We start from the raw sequence: 19,341 nt of genomic DNA on the forward strand, positions 1-19,341 counted from the left end.
CCAATCAGAGGTGCACGGCTCTTCGGGCGACTGCCAATCGGCTGGGAGGGCGGTGGGCCCCTCCGTAGCAGCTTTCCGGCGGCAGCGGCCAATCGGCGCAGGCGGGCGGGAGCTCGGTGTGTGCGGGTCACCTCCGCGCCGGGAAGGTGCGAGCGGGCCGTGGGCCCGGCGGGTGGACTGGGGCTCTCCCGGCCGTGCCCTTCTGCCCTGGGGCTCAGGGAGCAACGGGGCGCTGTCTGGGGCTGTTCTCCCCTGTGGGTTGGGGACCGGGGGCGCTGTGCCACCCTTTGGGACACATCAGCTGAAGGAGCCCCGCGGTGTCGGAGCAGGCCTGGCTCTGCCCTGTGGGTGGCGAGGAACGGGCCGTGGGGGCAGCTCTGCTCCGCAGGGCTTAGCGAAACGGGGAGCCTGGGCCTGGAGCTGTCTCCCTGTAAACGGGGAGGAGGCGGGGTCCAGCTGGGCGCTCCGTGCCCGTTGGGCTGGAGCTGCAGAGCGGGGCAGGGGCTGGGCACGGGGCAGGAAGCAATCCCACGTCATACCCCATAAGCTTTTCTCCTGGACACCTCCTGGCTTGGGGGCTGTCTTGTCGCGGGGACTCGGATCGGGTCGCTGCTGCAGTGGGACCAGCCGTGGGGTGTACCCGCCCCACCAACCACTCTCCCCACAGATGGCCCAGAGGCTGGCGCTCCAGCGGCTGCTGGCGCTCCCCACGCGGGGGCCCCTGGCATCCCACGGCAGGGCCTTTGGCACCTCAGCCGGCCGCAGGAGCACTTTCAACGTGCAGGATGGCAGCGACTTCCAGAACCGGGTGGTGAACAGCCCCAAGCCCGTAGTGGTGGACTTCCACGCACAGTAAGTTCCACTTGTGGCTCTTGCGCCTCTCTCCACCACCACCCGTACAGGTGTGTCCCTGTGACTTTCCTGATGCGGTGGCACTCCAGGCTCACCACGGAGGGGCATGCCTGAAGGCTTCTCAAGCTGTGGAGTCCGGTGTTGAAAGATGCTTCTGCCTGTCAAGCTCAGTCCATGAAGATTCCCCTCACAGCTACACCTTGCTGCAGTGTCAAACAGGAGTCCCAGGAAAGCATTCCCCAGGGTGGCATAGCTGCACCTTCCAAGTGCTCAGGTGTCACCCCAGGCCCAGTGTTGCATCATCCTACAAAAGATGCCTCAGGAAAAAGCTCTAGTATCTGCCCTATTTGGCTTCATGGATGCAATGTCCTCGGAGAGCTCTGCCCTTGCTATGCCTCACCATTGTTATGATGTATTGTTCCATATTTCTTAAAGCTGCATGGTTTTTGAGGCTCTTTATAGCAAATGTCTTTATGTGTTGATAACAGCCTTGTGGCACCAATGACAGCAGTTGTCATCACTAAAAATGCTGCCATCCACCAGCCAGGAAAAATATTCCTAGGTGCTATCTGCTCTATTAACAATACTGATTATCTTTGGGTTTTTCATGTATTTTCATAGTCCTCCAGTACTGTTATGTGAGCCTGTTACAGATGATATTGGGCAAAGAGAACACAAAATAGCCAAAAAAACTTCTGCTCTAAGTAAACCAACTGACAAACCAAAGTGAGCATTAGCTGGGATCACCCAGGGAGGAGAGGACAATTAATTGAAGCCTGAAACTGGATGCAGAGCTTCGTTAACCTTTGACAGCTCCTTTGTGAGAGAAGTGTTTTTCTAACCTGTGGTTCAGGAATTGTATTTCCAGGCTGGCTCTTGAGTGGAACAGCAGGGGTGGTAAAGGCACTGGTGTACCAGCATGCCTTCCATGGCTGCAACTGCCTCTCCTAATGTGCCCTCTCTTTTCCTGCTCCATCAGGTGGTGTGGTCCCTGCAAGATCCTAGGCCCCAGGTTGGAGAAGCTGGTGGCCAAGCAGGAGGGGAAGGTGCTGATGGCCAAGGTGGACATTGACGATCACACAGATCTTGCTATCGAGTACGAGGTAGGAAGTAGAAGAGCACAGGCTTTCTTTGGCTGGCAGTGCAAAGGCGCTCCCTAAGGAGAACTGGGCCTGCACAGCAGCAGCATTGGAGGGGAGGGGAAGCCCAGAGCCTATAGGTTCCTCATCCATTGGGTCACTTGTCAGTAGGTGGATTTTGCTGCTTGGCTCTGCTCCAGCTCTGCTGGTCATGCCCAACATCCCAACCTCTGATTCTGCAGGGAGGGGCTCTAGGCCTTGCGGGTGTCTGTGCATGTAAACGCTTCCCTGGCCTCGAGGAGCCTGGAGTACACATGGCATTTTGCTGCCATCTGGGGCTGCTCAGGTGCAGCAACAGGGCAACATCATGAAGATAAAAGCCCCAGTCTGCCGTGCTACTGAACGTGTTGCTCCTCAGGGCAACATCATGAAGATAAAAGCCCCAGTCTGCCGTGCTACTGAACGTGTTGCTGCTCAGGGCAACATCATGAAGATACAAGCCCCAGTCTGCCGTGCTACTGAACGTGTTTCTTGTGCAACCAGCCTGTCCTCTCTTTCCCTTCCTTGCTCAGGATCTCAAGCTGGGTCATAATGTCCCCATCCTTAAGCTGTGGCACAAGGAGACACAGTGAGTTTTGTTTGGACAGGTAGAAGCCAGGCCAGAAAAAAAAACAGGAGCACGTCTTGCTCTTGAAAGGGGAGGACCTTGTTGCTTACATTAGCGTGTGACATTACTGCTGGGTGTGTTCCCTGTGCTGCCCTTCTCCCAGGAAGGAGCAGAATGACTGGAGAAGGACATGGCTTTAGTTTACATGATTCATTTATTTGTCCCCTCTGTCAGTGGTTAGGTAGTTTAAGAAACACAAAAGCCTTTCTGAGGGCCGTGCTTGCCTCTGTTGTCTGTCCTCGCAAACAACCACTCTGCCCATGGAGTTGGGGCATCCTGCTGTTATATTTTACAGGGGGAAAATGTGCTTCATTTTCACTTGGGTATCATGCAGATGGATCTTCTCCCCCTCTGCAGATGAAGTCCTGCTTCCAACTAGCATAGCAAGCTCCTCAAGCTGTCCTGAAAAGTGTGAACCATCTCCCGAGCAAGCTGTCATTTTGTTGAGCCTGGAGAAGATGCCATTCCTGCACCCTGCTGAGCCAGAAGGAGATGGAAGTGGGAACAGCTTGTTCCCTCCCACTCTTTCCCCAGGGAGACCTTTCTGCCTTGCTGTGGTGGAGTGCCCACACAGCTGGTGGCCACAGTCATGACTTGCAGTTCCCACAAGCTCAGCACGAGAGCCTCCGGTGCTCTCCAGGGTGGAGGCGTGCTGGCAGATACATCCCAGGCCAAGGAAGATGGCTGCTGGCTCCTGAAAAGGACTGGCTGCTGCAAGCCCAGAAGGCTGCATAGCTCAGGGGGTGCTGGTGAGAAGTTGAAGAGGATGAGGTGGTTTTAGCGATCATCTAAAAGTGTGTAAATCCTAATAGATACATGGAAAGCTCTGGTAGCAACCACGCTAAGGAGAAGAGAATAGAGATTATTAGCTCAACTCATGTATTGTTCGAAGCCTTCCAGTAGATAGAATGAGCTGAGATTACAAGAGGATAATCTCAGATGAGTGGAAAACAACAAGCAGGGTGTTTGCATGCAGAGAAAGGTCTGTGAAAAGAAGCTGAAAGTCCCAAGTTGTGCAGGTTTGATGATGTTTGATGATGTGCTGTGTGTCCTCTCCCCACGGGTGCTGAGGGAGCACTGCCTGCTGTGTGTGTTTGTGTGCAGCTAGGACTGAGGCTGCAGGGAAGGGTCAGCTTCTAGCAGTTCATTCAGGAACCTTACATACAAACATGGTGAAGTTTCTGTTTTGCAAGAGGCCCTTCTCCACTTTTGGAGTGATGCATGTGTGTCTTGTCTCGGCCATTATCCCCATGGCTGAAACGCTTTCCTTAGACTGTCTGCAAGTACCGTATCTGCAAACAGGTAGGGGGATGGGAGAATTTTCTGCTCAGATCTTCGAAGTTTGGAGCATCCTTTCTGAGGCAGAATTTTTGTTCATGTGCTGAGCATGTGTTTGGTTTTGCTTCATCTTCTGGGAAGTTGCTGTGTAAGGAGAAATGTAAGGGCTGATGGGAAGGCACCAAGTTGAGATCAAAGAAGGACCAAACAGAGTGTTTGTGAGAGATCAGGAAAACCACAGGTGGTGCTTAGAGGGGATCAGAAAACATTTGTTTTAAAGCCATTCTTTAGGGGATCAGATGTCTGCATGCTGAGGAAGTCTTTGGGGGTTTTCAGTGTCCATGCCACCCCCACAACTCCTTCACTAGCTGCCAGGAAGTCTCACTCCATCCATGTTTATTCCCCTGCCCACGCACACACGCACCGCCAGCTTGCTGCCTGCTTGCACAATGTCCTCTTCAGCAGCCTCCTTGGTGCAGGGGGAGGCTCCCTGGAAGAGCTGAGGAATGCTGGCACATTCCTTTATACAAGCCCTTGGCTCTTAGCCATCCCAGCTTAGCACAAAGCACGGATGCATTTCCTGCAAATAGGAATGTCCCCCATGCCCTTCCCTGTCCTGTTGTGCCTAGCACAAAAGTGTTTTCTCTGGGGACTCCCCATAATACTGAATACCTTTCATCTCTGGTTGTGGCCTTTCTCTACTGCTCCAGCCAGCTCCTGACCTCTCACCTCAAGAGCAGAAAGGAAGAAGAAATACTTTTGTTTATCTGCAATCTCTTAAAATTCTTTAGATTCATCTCTTGCCTTAGCCAGTTGCCTCTGTGTGTGGTGACCAGGAAAGGGCAGCCCCTTCTCTGGCCACTGTGGGTGGGCAGCTCAGGAGCGCTGCTGGGTACAGAGGTAGTCATTCATCAGTGCAGCTCCATCCTGTTACCTCCTCACTCGGAGGCCTGGGTGAAATCCTTTCCCCACTCTGTTGTGTGGCATCTGAGCTTGTATAAAAGTTTTAGATGGGGGAGAATTCCCTTGGTATGGGTGTTGCCAGGAATAACCTGGATGGCCATGTCTGTTTATTTATCCGTATGGTCAACACTAATGAAAAGCAGACTGATTTTTTCTGTAGAAATGCTCTTCAGGGAGGAATAAAGTTTGTTTAGGTTCAGTGCAGATGGGACCCAAAAAAAGAAAAAGTGCCCTCAACTTTGCATTCTAGAAATTCCCATGATATTTTCTTCTTAACCAGCAAAACAAAGTACATGCTCCATTAACAGCCTGCCCTTGCTGCAGCTGGCAGGAAGGAAGCTGACAAAAACATCGTGTTTTCTGAGCAGAGGAAAGTTGCTTTGTGCCCCCAGTTCTCATCTGGCTTTGCAGCACGAGCCCCAGACCTTCCACTCTTTCTTTGGGTTTGCTCACCTGCACAAAGAGGGAAAGAGACAGAGGAATCAAGGCCATGTGAAACTCGTGGGTGCGCTGGTCAGCCTGCAGGGCCTGGCAACATGGTGTTGGCTGCTTCTCCGTAGAGCTTCCAAGAGTTGCCTGTTCCTCACCCCAGCCCTAATAGGGGCCAGTTTTTGTTCTTTTGGATAGGACTGGAGCAACTCTGCTCGATATTAACCCACTGTGCAGACCAGAGGGAGGCTTCGTGGAGGTTTGCCTTCTCAGGGACAGAGCAGCTGAGGCAGTGCATCTTTTCTCTCTCCCAAAATCGCAACGGAATGTATTGGCACCATCGCCGGTGCTGGGGCCCAAGCCCTCTGGATCTACTCCCTGCAGTCACTAGGAGGAGCTGAAGATTGTGCATTGAGCAGCCCTGACGCTCCCATCCCTTCAGATGAGACTGCACAAGCCCTGAAGGACACCGTGGAGAGCCACACTGGACTGCCTGACTGGGACTGGGTGGGAAGGGAAGACAAAATGTCCCTTTCATCTCAGGCTCCCACTGGGAGAAAAGCCAGCCCTCTGATGGGTTTGCAGAGGGATTTACAGATCTCTGTTGGCAGCAGGGCTGGCAGTGCACTCGGGAAGGCCCTGCAGGCTGGAGGAGAGTCAGCAGGCAAGATAAGGACAGGATGTGTTTTTGGGGGAAGACTTTGCAGAGATAAGCTGTGGGGTCAGAAATGTGATCGGATCTTCCATTGCTGCAGCTCTCCAAGCTCTGGTTGTTTCTTCTTTCAGTCATGTCCCTGGGGTTTCTGCTGTCACCAGTCAACCAGCAAGTCCCTGGGGAGTGTTGTCATTTCCAACACTGTTCTCTTGGATAATTCCCAGCAAACTTTGTTCTGAGCTAAAAAAGCAGTGCCCAGAGCAGCATAGCTGCCTGCTAGCTCTGGTCAGAGGGACTTTTTCACTTCTTGCCTAATTATGAGGGATCTGCACTGAATGACCACTGGTTTGTGACCAGATAAATAACTGAAAACAGAAGTGGGGAAAGAAAGAAGGCTTGGAGGGGATTGTCATTGCCATAATATGAGCAGGAAATCTGCCTGTGCAATGGCGGGGCAGGTTGGGATTAGAGCTCCAGTCCTGCCTGGAGAAGAACACAGGTCCAGTGTGATGTTACCCTGGCCATAAAATGTCCAAAGGTCATTATGTCTGAGATGTGTCCTAGGTGTGTTTATGAGAGGACAAAAAGGGAAGGAGGAGAAGAAGCTTTTGTACTGGAGATGGTTTTCGTATTAGTTGTGGTTTTGTCTTTAAACATTTGCGTCTTATTTAAACTCAAAAAGCATCTCAGCCTTATCTCAAGTAGAGTGGTGTAAGACAGTGCAGAGAGGGGGAACGTGCAGCTCAGCTGGCCTGTTTTGCAAGTGGACATCTTACCCTAGAGCAGTGCATGCTCAGCTCCCTTGTAGCTGCTTCCTTAGACTTCCATTGGGAGACCAGGTGTAGGTGGCTTCCTGCTGGCTTTGCTCAAATGTCTCCCTGTTTCTCTTACCCCAGGTATCAGCAGTGCCAACTGTGCTGGCTATGAAGAACGGAGACGTTGTGGATAAATTTGTGGGCATAAAGGACGAGGATCAGCTGGAGGCATTCCTCAAGAAACTCATTGGAGCCTGAAGTAAAAGGGTGGCTGTACCTCTGCCTCTGGACATGTCCATGTTGTGCATTCCTTGCCTGGGAGAGCTGAGGGCAGGTCAATTGCCTGACCTGTACAACCCGGGGGTTTCTTCTGTTTTGGTGTTTTTAGGAGATGGAAAATATTGTAACCCTTCCCTCCTTCTCCCCCTTCTCATGAGCAGCAGTAGTTGCAAAGGGTGCTGAGGAGCAGGGCTGCTTATTCTCAAAACAGGGAATGTGGCTGGAATTAGGAGCCTGTGTTAATCAGCCAAGAGCTGACATGCAGAGTTGCTGCTGCTGAGTTAAGAGGAGGAATGTTTTTGTCTTTGGCTCACATCTGATAGCCCAGAGCAGAGAGCAGCTGCTCCCTGCAAGATGATGGTACATACCTGCCCTGGGTGGGTTTGTTTAAAGCTGAGAATGCCTCTGCCTTGTCTGTGAAACCTGTCTCTTTCTTCCTCTGTCCTTGTGTTGATGGGACAGGTACAACTCCTCCACAAATCCATGGGCTCCCATCATAATTTAGTAAGAGAAAATAGGGAGAAGTATTTTATAGATCTCCTTTTGTATGTTTGCAGCAGTAGAGAACTTTTTATCAGTCACTGCTGTCTAGACGGGAGAATAAAACTTGATTCTCACAAATCTGTCTGTCCAGAGAGGTGAGTTGGGAGTATCAGCAGCACAGTTTCTAATGATGGGTTGGGAAAGTGCAGGTTATGACTTGATCCCTACTAAAAGGTAATGTGCTGAAAACAAAATAGGAGATTCCTTCCATGGGGCTTTCAGTGCTGCCTGTAGGACCCCATTTGTGTGCTGCTGGATCCAGGGGGCCAGAGGGAGGACTCACCTGTCACTCACAGATGAACAGCTGCTCATTGCACACAAGGAACCTGAGCTGTGCTCCCTCCCCCTGTGCTTTTCTCACCCCTCCCCTGTCTGTAGAGCCTGAGAGCCTCCCTCTCCCTGTTGTGAATAATTAAATGAGGTCACATGGGTGAGCCCTGCCAGAAGGCAGCCTTTTGACTTCAATTGCCCTGACCTTTGGATTTAGGGTACTGATTGTGGGCTTCTATCTGAGCAGCCTTCAGCCCTTGTAACCTCTTCCTCCTCCTTCTCACATTCACCTGTTTCTTGTCAACCTGGCTTCTGAGTGCTCCCAGCCTCCTCCTGAGCTTGCAGGCAGAGTACAGAACCAGCACTGATGACTACTGTACTGTTTAATTCCAGATTGCTTATCTAAGCTGCATGAGAACGTTGTAAATGCTTAATAACTATGTACAAGCAGCCTTTTTTTTTCCCTTTCTTTTTTTTTTTTCCACAGCTTCTGTTTCCTTCAGTCAATCTTAAATCTGCTTTGGCATTACTCCATTTTACCTCCCTGGTATATGAGCAGACAGGTAATTTTTTTTTCTGCACTTCTGCAGTAACAATTTATGACCTTTGAAGGAACCAGGGGAGTGGTGATCCAAGTCCTGCTGCAACTACAGCACTGCTGGCTGCCATCACTGCTCCCACCTGCTTCTGTCCCCCCGGAGCCAGGGCCACAGCACAAGGTGGTACTGGTCTCTTGAGGTGGCTGCCTCCCATTGGGGCTGGGCTGATCTCACCGCTGGCATGCTGCTAGAGGTGATGTCACTTGAATGTAATCTGGTAAAGGAGTGTTGGTCAGTTACAATCAATAAAAACTGGCATTTCATTTTATTCCAGAGATCACAAAGACTGTGCTGCTCCTGAACTCCTCAGTTTCAGGCTGGGCAATTTCCCCTGCAGTTTCAGTGTTCCTGCTCAGTAAACACTTCTAGTAAAGACTCCATTTTCCTGCACAAGCAGGAAAAGTAGGGGAACAGCGTCAACATACCCAACAATAATCAGTCTTCTTACCTTACCATCCTACAGAACAGGAAAAAACACAGTGACTTTGCATTGTGTAATTAAGGGGCAGTATAAAATAGTTATTTTATTGCTTCCTTCTAAGGAAAAGCAGAGCTAAAGTGTCACTCAGCTGTTAAAGTGCCAGCCCACTTTAGGGTGCATTATGTGAAAGCCACAACTGTTTCTTTGAGATAAATGCTGAAGACCCATGTACTTGGTGCCTTGTGGGAATCCTTCAGAACAATGTAAAAGGTGGACAGTAGGAAGAAGGGTTTGGGGACAGCTCGAGATTCCTCAAGCAGCCTGCAAGGTTTCCACCACAGGACAGGACTCAGAGCAGAAGGATATTTTCTTTGCCAGGTTTTTAATTCAGCTCCCTCTTTGCCAACTGGTGGGGAAGGCTTCAGGGATTCCCACAGCGGTGTTAGTAACAGGAGGTGCAAACAGGAAGCAGTGCCAGCAGTGTATTTATGTAGTGGTTAAAGAGGGGCTGCACAGCAATTTTCATGCCACCTGAATGTAATGTTAGTCTTTCCCGATTGAAGGGAGCTGAAGCAAAGGATAATTCCTCAGCAGTAGTTGTTTTTTCCATGCCAGCTGGGAGAATGTTTCTCCAGTGAGGATGAAGTTTGTTTTCCCTTTTGGAGTTAAGTACATTGAATCCTCCTCTGATCTGTCAAGCATTTGCTCTCTCCTACCCAAGCCTGTCTATTTAACAGTAGCTTTCTCAGCTCTTAATGTTCCTTGTTTCTATTTTAAGAGGACATGGCAGTCAGTGCCTTCCCAAGGGAAGCAACACTCAGCTAAGCCCACATCTCTTCCCCATGCGTGTTTTGAACCCAACGCCAAGGGTCAGGCACAGCGCCTCTCTCCTCAGAGTCTTGTCCAAGGCACCTGATTCCAGGCAAGCAGAGGTTTTCCATTAATTTCTGTTGGCTTTACACTTGTATCAAGCCCTCGCACAGCTGCTCCTTTCCCCAAGATGTTTGTGCCTGCCTGCTGAACTCCGAGTTAATCTCCAGCTGCTCCGGCTCATAGTGAATATCTGCAAGGAGGAAGGGAGAGCTTTGCTGTCTTCTTTGCTAGAGATGATATGCCAAGACCAGCTCCAAAGGCTGGTAGAGGATGTGTGCTTGCAGCACACAGTGGGCTGTGTATATGTGGTCCTCTGAAGGGGGATAGTTTGGGCCAGTTTGTTTCTAGTGAGGTCTGACCTTGGCGTCGTGGCCAGTAAATCCTTTGCTTTATCAACAAATAAGATTCCTCCTGTGCAAAGAAGAAAACAAAGACCAGCTCTGTGTGGAAGTGGCCCCCACTGATGCTGCCTTAGGCAGGGCCTTTCAGCAGCCCAGCCAGGCTGATGGCCTGACAGTTAATCACACTGAGCTTCCCCTCACACACCTCATTTTTCTCATTCAGGTAATTATAGGATTCAGACAGAATCAGCACTTAGTTAAATTCTCTAGCCCTGCAAGTCTGTTAGCAGCAATGTTAAGCTCAGTGTTGTTCAAAACTACTGCTTAAATGGTGGCAAGTGTTTCCTGTTAGTTTCCTGCAAGTTAAAGAATAACAGCAGCTGCAATAATCTAGTCAATAAAAAGATAAGATAAAGCTACCATAGGCTTGATTTCCAAACCAAAACCAGACTAGATCATCTGTTACATAGTCTCTTGTCCTCCTTACCTGCCCCTGCAACACACCCAGGCTCAAGCTGTGGTTTAACCCCAGCTGACAACTAAGTACCAGGCAGCTGGTTATTCACACCTGTCTTGGTGGGATGGGGAGGAGAATCAGGGGGGGAAAAGGCAAAACCAAAGGTTGAGACAGGAACAGTTTAATAATTTGAATAAAGTAAAATATAAGAATAACATAAAAATACTCATAATGAAAAGGGAAATTACAAAAAGAAAACACAAGATGATGCACAATATAATTTCTCACCGTGATTGATGCCCAGCCTGTCCCTGAGCAGTGATTGGCTCCTTCTAGGTAACTCCACCAGTTTATACAGTAGGGATGATGTCCTATGACATGGAATATCCCTTTGGCCTGTTCGGATCAGCTCTACTTCCCAGCTTCTTGTGTAGCTCTTTAGTGGCAGAACATAGGGAACTGAAAAGTCCTTGATTTAAAGTAATCACTGCTTAGAAAGAAGTGGAGCATTGGTATGTTATCAGCATTATTCTCATACTAAATCCAACACACAGCACTGCACTGGCTGCTAGGAAGAATATTCACTGTGTCCCAGTCTCAGGACGCTGTCCATCACCACATACGGGTGGTGTTCTGCCATATCCTTCTCATCTTTTTAAGGATGTGGGGCACCTTTGTGAGCTTTGTGGTTTCTCTGCCTCAGCAGCTCTGTAACTTCAGCAACACTTTTCCTCTTAAAAACTTTTGCAGGCAAAAACCAAAGACTGCAACTCTCAGGAAGGTGGTAGCCACAGGCTAGATGCAGCTTGGAGGTGGCTGCTGTGCTGAGCCGTGCCTGCTTGCTTTCTCTCTCAGTGCATTCTACTAGCCAGGGAAGGATGGAGGCAGGAGCAGCAGGGGAAACCCCAAATTTTTTAGACCAGAGGAGCCAAGTGGGTGAAAACAAGAGGCCTACAGGGGGAGACTGAAAATGCATCTGCTCGCATCCCAGTGGGAATGGAGTGAGAGAAACCCTGTGGCTGCCTTCCTGGTGGCAAAGGGTCCCTTGCCCAAGGGTGGGAAGTGAGACAGGGAAACAGCCTGCAAGGAGAGGCCAAAGGAGCCGCTAGTGTCCTGTGGGTGGAGGACAGCTGGCAGCTGCAGGCAACAGGCCAGTACCCAACTTCCCACCTCACATTGACTTCCAGGCTCTCTTGATCCAAAAGTCACAATAAAAATGCTCTAAAATTAATGGTTTCTCTCCATGGCCTGCATGAAATAAGGTCTGTGAAATAAGGTCCCTACAGGTGTATATGTATACGTGCTTGTTTATCTACTCCCATACTCTGGTTCTCTGTTGTGAAGAGTGCCAGGAGTTTCTGTGACTCACAGATGTCCCCAGCAGCTGCAGCTGTTGACAGAAAAGGACAGGGGCCAGCCTGTTCCCACCCAAGGCAAGGCTGAGCTCCCTGTACCTTTCTCAGCCCCTGCACGCTTCTCTTCATTGTGCTGCTGAAGGCACCCTGGCTCCATCTCTCTTACGAGTGGACAAGTGGTTGAGCAATTTCCTGAAAAACAGGAAATTTTTGCAGTGAGAGTCCTCAGAAACACTGACTTCAAGTCATCCAGGGGGTACAACATGCATCAGAGATTTCGGTGTTTTCCAGAGATGGTGACCTCTGGTCACCCACGTGGCTGCAGCTCCTCCATGCCAGCCCCACACAGCTGTCAGTGAGAGGGTGTCTGTCCCTGCAGGCTCTGCACATGGAGCTTCATGGCCTTGGGAAGGAGAGGAGCTGCATGCCCCGGGGTTGCTGTCTTTCTCCATCATGAGGCAATAAGGTTTCCCCGCAGCGCCCGTAGCCACGGGCGCAGGGACTGCAGGGCTCCTTTCCCTTCATGTGGCTTTACCCGCGGGGCTATGGCACAGGCAGCAGCAGATAACAAACCCAGCCCTGGCTCTGGCTGTCACAGCAGACAGGATGGAGAAGGAGTGATGCAAGCTCCAGCATGCCCGCTGGTATTTATATAACATCATTTTGCTTTAATCTGGCTTTTAAAGTAAACTGTCAAAGCCCTTTCCGTTCACTTGTTCACTAGGAACTTTTTTCTTTCATTTTTTTTTGACTGCAAGTTTCATCTTTCAAAGTGTGGCTAGTTTCGAGTGATGCTGAAAAACCTCATTTACAGTGGCTTTTTGTTCTGTGCTAGTATTGTTCAGGCAGAAGTGGTTGTTTTCTTTTTGTCCTGGCATAGCTCAGAAGTGACTGCATAGTCTGAGCTCAAACTTTCTAAAAATACTTACCCGTGAGGAGAGATGCAGCATGGCACTGTTCAGACCCAGAGATTAATGCCTTGGAAAGGTGCAGTGGTCTGAAAAAGAAGCCAGTGGCAGTCTCCTGCCAGCTCTGGTCACCATAAGCCCTTTAGCTTCAACACGTGGCAGGCAGAGAGGATCTGCAGAGGGCTGTGGATCTCTGAGGCACCAGGGAAATCCACCCAGTGCCTGCAGAACCAGCCCAAGGGAAATACTTTCTGAGGAGAGGCTATAGGGTGACTCAGAAGCACTAAAGAGAAGCACTTCTTGCTGCTTGGAGAAGCAAGGCTGAACAATGAGCCTGCTCTGCACCAGAGGTGGGTCTTCATAATCACATCCTCCTGTTAGAGCGTGAGATGGCTCTGGGGAAAGGGAGGATGACAGGCACTGAGCAGAACAGAGATCAGACATATGACAAATTGCAGGAAAGCATGTGGGAACTCCTTTTTGTCCTACCACTGGCTGATTGCAGGAAGCTTCCCAGGTGACAGCTTTAGCAGCTGCTGGGACAGGAGACCTTATTGTTCGGCACTCGTGTTTACGGCTATGCCAGTTTTTGGCAGGAAGCTACAAGACAAAACCCCCACATTCTTCCTTCTTGCTTGCCAGGTCTGTTCTCAAGGGGGCTGATCCTTCAGCCTAAGCTATTTCAGCTCGCTACCTGAGGAGATCCAGCTTCCCCTTCACAGCCAGGAAGGTCCCAGGGGCTTCATCCTAAAATCCTGGCAAGAGCATGGAAACTCACAGAGCTCAGGAAAGACTAAAAGTTGTTGCTATCACACCTACTACTGCATTTCTCATGCTAAACTGTGTGGTTGCCCAGCACTCCAACCCCCTTGTACCTGCCTGAACCCTGTTTAGTTCTTGTTCCCCTTTCCCTGACCTTGGGATCAAGTTCTGTTCTCAGTTTTTTGGCAACTCTCAGGAGGAAGCACGTTTGGGGTTTTCCTAATCTGTCTGGCATCGCACATGAAGGCAGAAGCTGGCAGCATCCTGGAGGTGAAACGATGCAGGAACACGAGGGACCCCATCACTGCTGGAGCATGCAGCACAGAAACTAGCAACATGTGGCCGTGTCTGCAAGCAAACTCCTTAGGCTGCTGTCATCTCCCCGTTCTGCTGCTCCCCCACAATGCTGTGCCTCCATGTGACATTGTGTCCAGCCTGTGGTGGCCAGCAGCACATGACTGACCCAAGGGCACTGTTCCCAGCGTCGTTTCTCCAGCTTGCAGCTGGGGTCACGATGGCTAAGTTCTGCCACTGTTACATCCCAAGCCCTGTTTCCCTGCCTCCTTTTTCCTTCCCTCCCTGGGGTTTTATACTGAGGCCAGGAATGATGGTCACGTCCCCTCCAAGGAATCAACAGGCTGTGGCATTTCCGTTGAGGGCGGAATCTGAGGCTGCTGGCAGTAAATCCCTCTGCCATGGAGCTGACGAGGCAAGGAGGCTGGTGTGTCACCGGCTCTGCTAAGGGGTGTCAGCCGGGGTTTTTCAAGGACCAGAGGCACCCACTGTCGTAATCTCACCTGGAGAGCGCCTGGCTGCAGTTCAGCCCTGCCATGCTTGCCTGTGCCTGTAATCTCTCAGGGTTTTGCAAAAGCACCGGCAGCCCACAGTAGGGGAGCTGCAGGGAAGGCACTGTGCTAGCTCGGGTGATTCACTGAGGAGCCCCTGTCCCAGCTGAGTCAGTCCTTATTCCAGCATTTCCCTGTCCTGCTGCAGGGGGTTATGTCTACAAATTGCAGGAGTCTCACAAACTGGGTCTCCCCAGCACTTCTGCCCCTTCCCCCCACAGCCCAGCATCCCAGCCAAAGCTGGCTCCGGCCATGGCCACTTCCTCTTCGCAGGACTGCTGTGCACAAACAGCTGCATCATGTCAGCCCGGCGGGCTGCACTGCCCTGATAAATGACCCAGTTCCTGAGAGCAGGGATGGAACTGCCAATGTACGGCTCCCTGCGCTGAGGGGAGGGCAGCAGATAGCACAGCCATGCTCTGGGACCCTCACTGTCCTCATCTCATCTGTCTCCCACCAATATTGTGTCTCCCGGTGTCTTCCCTTGCCACACACACACAGCAGCACAGGTAGTACCCAGGGTGTCTAAATCCATAAACCCTGCTTTGCAGACAGGTGAATGGCAGCACTGTTGGCACTTTGGAAAGCCATGGCCAATGCCTTGGAAAGAGTCTGCAGAGGCTGAGCACCTGCAGATGGTGTCTTCATAAAGATGGAGAAGTGGCCTCCAGCTGTCTGGGGACACTAGAAGGTGAAATGCTGCCCTACAGGGTGTTCTCTTGCCCCATTTCTACACCAGCCTGCGCTGGCTGTCCTTTCTCACATCAGGCAGGGGGATGGGACAGGAAGGCCCTCATTATCCAGGGCTTGCTAATTAGAAGGGAATGTTATCTTCAGCCCAGATGTCAGCTCTGACCTCCCTCTAACCTTCTTCTAGAAATCAAAACAGACACAACTCTGTTTGTTTTAAAATAAGAAAAATAAGCCTTTGGGGTGAAGCAGGAAAACCAGGCCTTGGGGGTACATCTGGGGAGGGAGGAGGGCACAGAACCAGATTAGCTTTGGTGATGTTCTCCAAGCTGCCAAGCTGGGCAGGACTGGCCACCAAGCCCTGGGCAGAGCACAAGGTCCCATGGCTCATGGTGGCTGTGCTCGTATTTTGGGCCTTCCAGCATATGGTGCTGTGGTGCAGACACAGCTTCTTGTCCCAACACGTCCCAGGGAATCCCAGCTGGGTCTTGTAGATCCAGATGTGGAGCTGATAGGGAAGACCAGCTGAGTTTGTATTTCACCTCTCTGCCTTGCTTTTTGGTATTTACAAAAGGGTCTCAAAAGGAGATGTTGATCCTTGAAACAAATTCTGCCTTTCAAATCTGGCCTGAATATCTTTTCCTCATGCCACCTAAGCAGTCCTTAAATTGTTTCAGAAAAAAGGGAGCTGGGTGACATAAACAGCTGGTGATTCTTGCCCTTGACTTACAGTAAAACTTTGTTTTATTGCATTTCTGTAATAATTTTCTATGGCTGGGGAACAAACTTTGCCTGGCTCTGATCTGGGTCAGACCTTTGAGCACCTCACCCTCTGTTAACCTAGATTTACATCTCCATTCCCCATAGCAAGCTACATTGCTTCCTTTCCTCTTCTTTGTAAGACTACAGCTCCAGACTGGAGATTAACACCAAAGAGGTCTTTACCCAACACCCCTTTTCCTTCTGTGTCAGACATCCAAGCGCCCAGGGCTGCAGCACCAAAGCTCCTTATGACAGAGGCTTGATGCTGTTCTTGCAGTGAAATGAGGAGTGGATGTGGCCAGCTAAAAACCAGCACCTCAGGGTTTTCTTCTGCTGCTACTGCCTCTGTAGCTTGGGGCAGTCACTGGCCCAGCCCTGGCTCTACCCTGCCCAGTCTACCAAAACCACAGTACCAAGACTTACGAAGACACCAGAGGGATTGCTCATTTAGCCACAATCCCAATATTTGAAAAGGCACTGCTGATTCATAGTTACGCAACATTTTGCCTACCATATCCACAATTCAGCAAGCAGATAAAAGTTTTGGGGTGTCCCATTTTCACTTGCCTCCTTCAAAAATACTTGTTGGCCCCCTCAGTAACGGGTGGGGTTTTTATGCTTTGAAGGCTGTGCCTTATGCTCATGACATCACAGCAGTGATGTGTTGCTCTCTGGCAACATCACCAGAGCAGAAAATTATTTCTTCTGTCTTCCAGACGTGGCTACTGACTGGTACACCTTGTTTCCCTGAGCTTCAGGGTTACTGAAGCAGAGTAATAGCTGAGAAGTGAGTAATCAAGAAGCTACCTGACCAGATTTAAACCTGACTGTAAACATCTTCTCCAGCACTAATGGGAAGGAGGATCTATGCCTGCTAAGGTGCAGAGCTGCTGCAGGAGGACCATGCACAGACATCCCTGGGACTCGGTGTGGATAACATTCACACAGCACACCTGCAGGAAAGCTCTGCTTACAAAAACCAGCACAGCTCCACGGCCTTGAGTGAATTTGCACCCATTTTTATGACCTAAACTCCTGAGTCAATATTTACCCGAGAGGCGGATGCACAGCTGCCCTGTGATGCTGTGTACACACAGGACAAATGCTGGTCTGTGCATGCACCCCCCAACACTCACACTTGAAGACTCAAGCTTCTACAAGCAGGCAGAGACACCTGCTCTCCCTCCTCAGGCTGCTTCAGGATGGTCCTTCATTTGCAAGAGGGACACTGACAAACTGGAGCAACTCCAGGGCAGAAGGATGAAGCTGCCCAAGGCAGCTGGACCATGACACACGGGCAGGGTCTGACGGAGCTGGGTTTGTTTGCAAAGGGACAAGAAAGCTCATGAGGGGGACTATCTAACCACTGACTTCTAGTACCCAAATGGGAGTTATGTGGAAGGTAAAGCCACATTGCCAAATGTGCTCAGTGGAAGGACAAGAGGGAAAAGATGATGGATTTGCCATCCTCTGAGTTTTTCAAATCCCAGTTGGATATGGCCCTAAGCACCCTGATCTAACTTTAGGGCTGGTCCTGCTCCAAGCAGATGGTTGACCTGGAGGTCTCCAAAATTACCTCTTATGCTAAATGATGCTGTGATTTTGGTAATGGTACATATTTGATATTAGACATTTTTTAACTCAGATACTGGCTGCAACCACTTGCCTGTGGGATGCCATAAGAACACCTCCGACCAGCCACACAACTGAATTCAATTAATTCACAGTTTCCCTAAAAGGGAGGCTTTCTGGCCTCTACTGAACTTCAATTCCCTCATAGTTTCTGAGCAGCTTGTGGGTCTGGCTGCTTATGACTGTGCATTTTTAGCACCTCTGTAGCAGGCACGTAGTCAAATGTACCAAGGAAATTATCAAACTGGAAACATCTGTCTTTCTTTTGATTCAGGGTTGTTTCCAGCTGAATCAGCTGGCTGTCATCCGAGACTGGCAGTGGGAGTGTGAAGATCAGAGGAGGGAGGGGAATAACCCTCCTTCAGAGACTGCTCAGACTTGGGTTGGCTTTACACACTCATCAAACTCCAACCCTGACCCTTGAGAGGCTGAGGAGAACATGATGTTCCTTTGCAGGTTAATCTAACCCATGTTGCTCATCCCAGGGCAAAGTGTGCACAGCTCATCTTTCTTGAGAAAGCAGATAAAGGGTGGCTGTGTGACTCAGAGAGGAGAGGGTAAAGCGGGGTGAAGCACAGCTTAGGAGAGGGCATCTCCTGAAATCACTCCCATCTGTAGACCACTCCCACAGGTCCTGCCCCTCTCTTAAAATATGTGGTGTGAGATCTGTAACAGCTCAGTAGGTGGTAGGGAAGGTCATTACATCTGGCTTTTCTGTAAATTGGGGTGTCTGAGACCTGGTAAGTCCACGTAGGAGCATCTAGCGCAGGCATTTCTGCTAGTCAAATACAGCCCCAGTTACGAGAAGTGTATCCTAGGCAAAGCTCTTAGTGCCTGTTTCATAATACAGAGATTAACTACCTCCTGCAGTGCTAAATATGACTGGTTTTGGTGAAGGCTGCCGAGGCCTGGCTTTGTTAATGTCTGCTTTGCCCTCTGGAAAACCAGCTTCCACAGCTGCCAACTGACATGGCTAACCCTTGCCTCCTGGTCCTTCCCAAATCACACCAGTATTCGCAGAGGGAGGGGGGTGCTGTAACATTCTATTTTATTTTATTTTCCCCCTCCTATTGGGAAAAACTGAGTCACACCAGAGTGATGGCTATGGGCTGGTAGAAGGCTAAAAAAAATAAAGTTACAGCCTGAATCCATACTCACCATACCCTCCTCCCCATCCCAGGCAACACAGGCATGTGGCTTAACTTTTCATGTCCTTGGTTTAATGAACTCGTGTCAGGAATTTCATGTGCATAGCAACCTTATCTGATGACAGTGACATTTTCAGCATGTTTATGTTCAGTTTTATTTGTAAACCGTTTCCAGCATAGTTCAGTTGGGTGGACTGGACAGGGCTGAAATGTGTAAGAACCCAACACACACACTGGAAGCTCAGCCAAAGTTACTGGGGGGCTCTTGAAGCACATCGATGGGCAAAAGGATCTGCAAATGAGTTTGTGCACCAGATTTTCCAGCTGCAGCCTTTCACACACTCCCTTGCGTCCAACAAGCAAGCCGGGGGGGGGGGGGGGGGGCATGGGGAGGGTTGTTTGTTTTTTCTTTTTTCTTTCTTTTTTCTTCCGGTTCTCAGTACTGTCACAACCAGATGAGAATATGTTTCCCACGTCGGCTGTGGGGGCCAACCCAGTGCTCCCTAATACCCACAATATTACAAAAGCAGACGTCTCTGCTTCACCACAGCTCCAGCTAGTAGGAAGTATGGGGAGAAGGGGAGGGGAGCTGAGGCGTTTTGTAGTTTGAAATTTGAACAGCTGGATTCAGCAAGGGTTCCCAGGGTTTTTCCCGGGAAGGAGGTCAGCGGCTTGGGCAGGCAGATAGCCTGGGAGCAAACATCAGGAGTGCCCCTGGAGGCTCCACCTCCGCAGCTCTGCCCCGACTGGAGCGCTCTTGCCCTTATAAGGCTGCGAT

General features: G+C 50.2%; 1 protein-coding gene across 3 annotated transcripts; it reads left to right on the plus strand.

The window, feature by feature from the left end:
• Positions 1–2: 2 nt before the first annotated feature.
• On the plus strand, positions 3–6,968 carry TXN2 (thioredoxin 2). Of its 3 annotated transcripts, none has more exons than XM_009086445.4 (4): positions 3–146; positions 668–852; positions 1,832–1,955; positions 6,820–6,968. In XM_009086445.4, exons 2-4 carry the CDS (start codon positions 668–670, stop codon positions 6,934–6,936), a joined length of 426 nt encoding a protein of 141 aa, XP_009084693.1. In that variant the 5' UTR covers positions 3–146; the 3' UTR covers positions 6,937–6,968. The 3 variants fall into 3 exon arrangements, with proteins under 3 accessions (XP_009084693.1, XP_050842554.1, XP_018765398.1); XM_050986597.1 differs by having other exon boundaries at positions 95–116; XM_018909853.3 differs by lacking the exon at positions 3–146 and adding an exon at positions 167–344.
• The last annotated feature ends 12,373 nt before the right edge of the window (positions 6,969–19,341 follow it).

The sequence above is a fragment of the Serinus canaria genome, chromosome 1A (assembly GCF_022539315.1).
Source record: "Serinus canaria isolate serCan28SL12 chromosome 1A, serCan2020, whole genome shotgun sequence".
NCBI lineage: Eukaryota > Metazoa > Chordata > Aves > Passeriformes > Fringillidae > Serinus > Serinus canaria.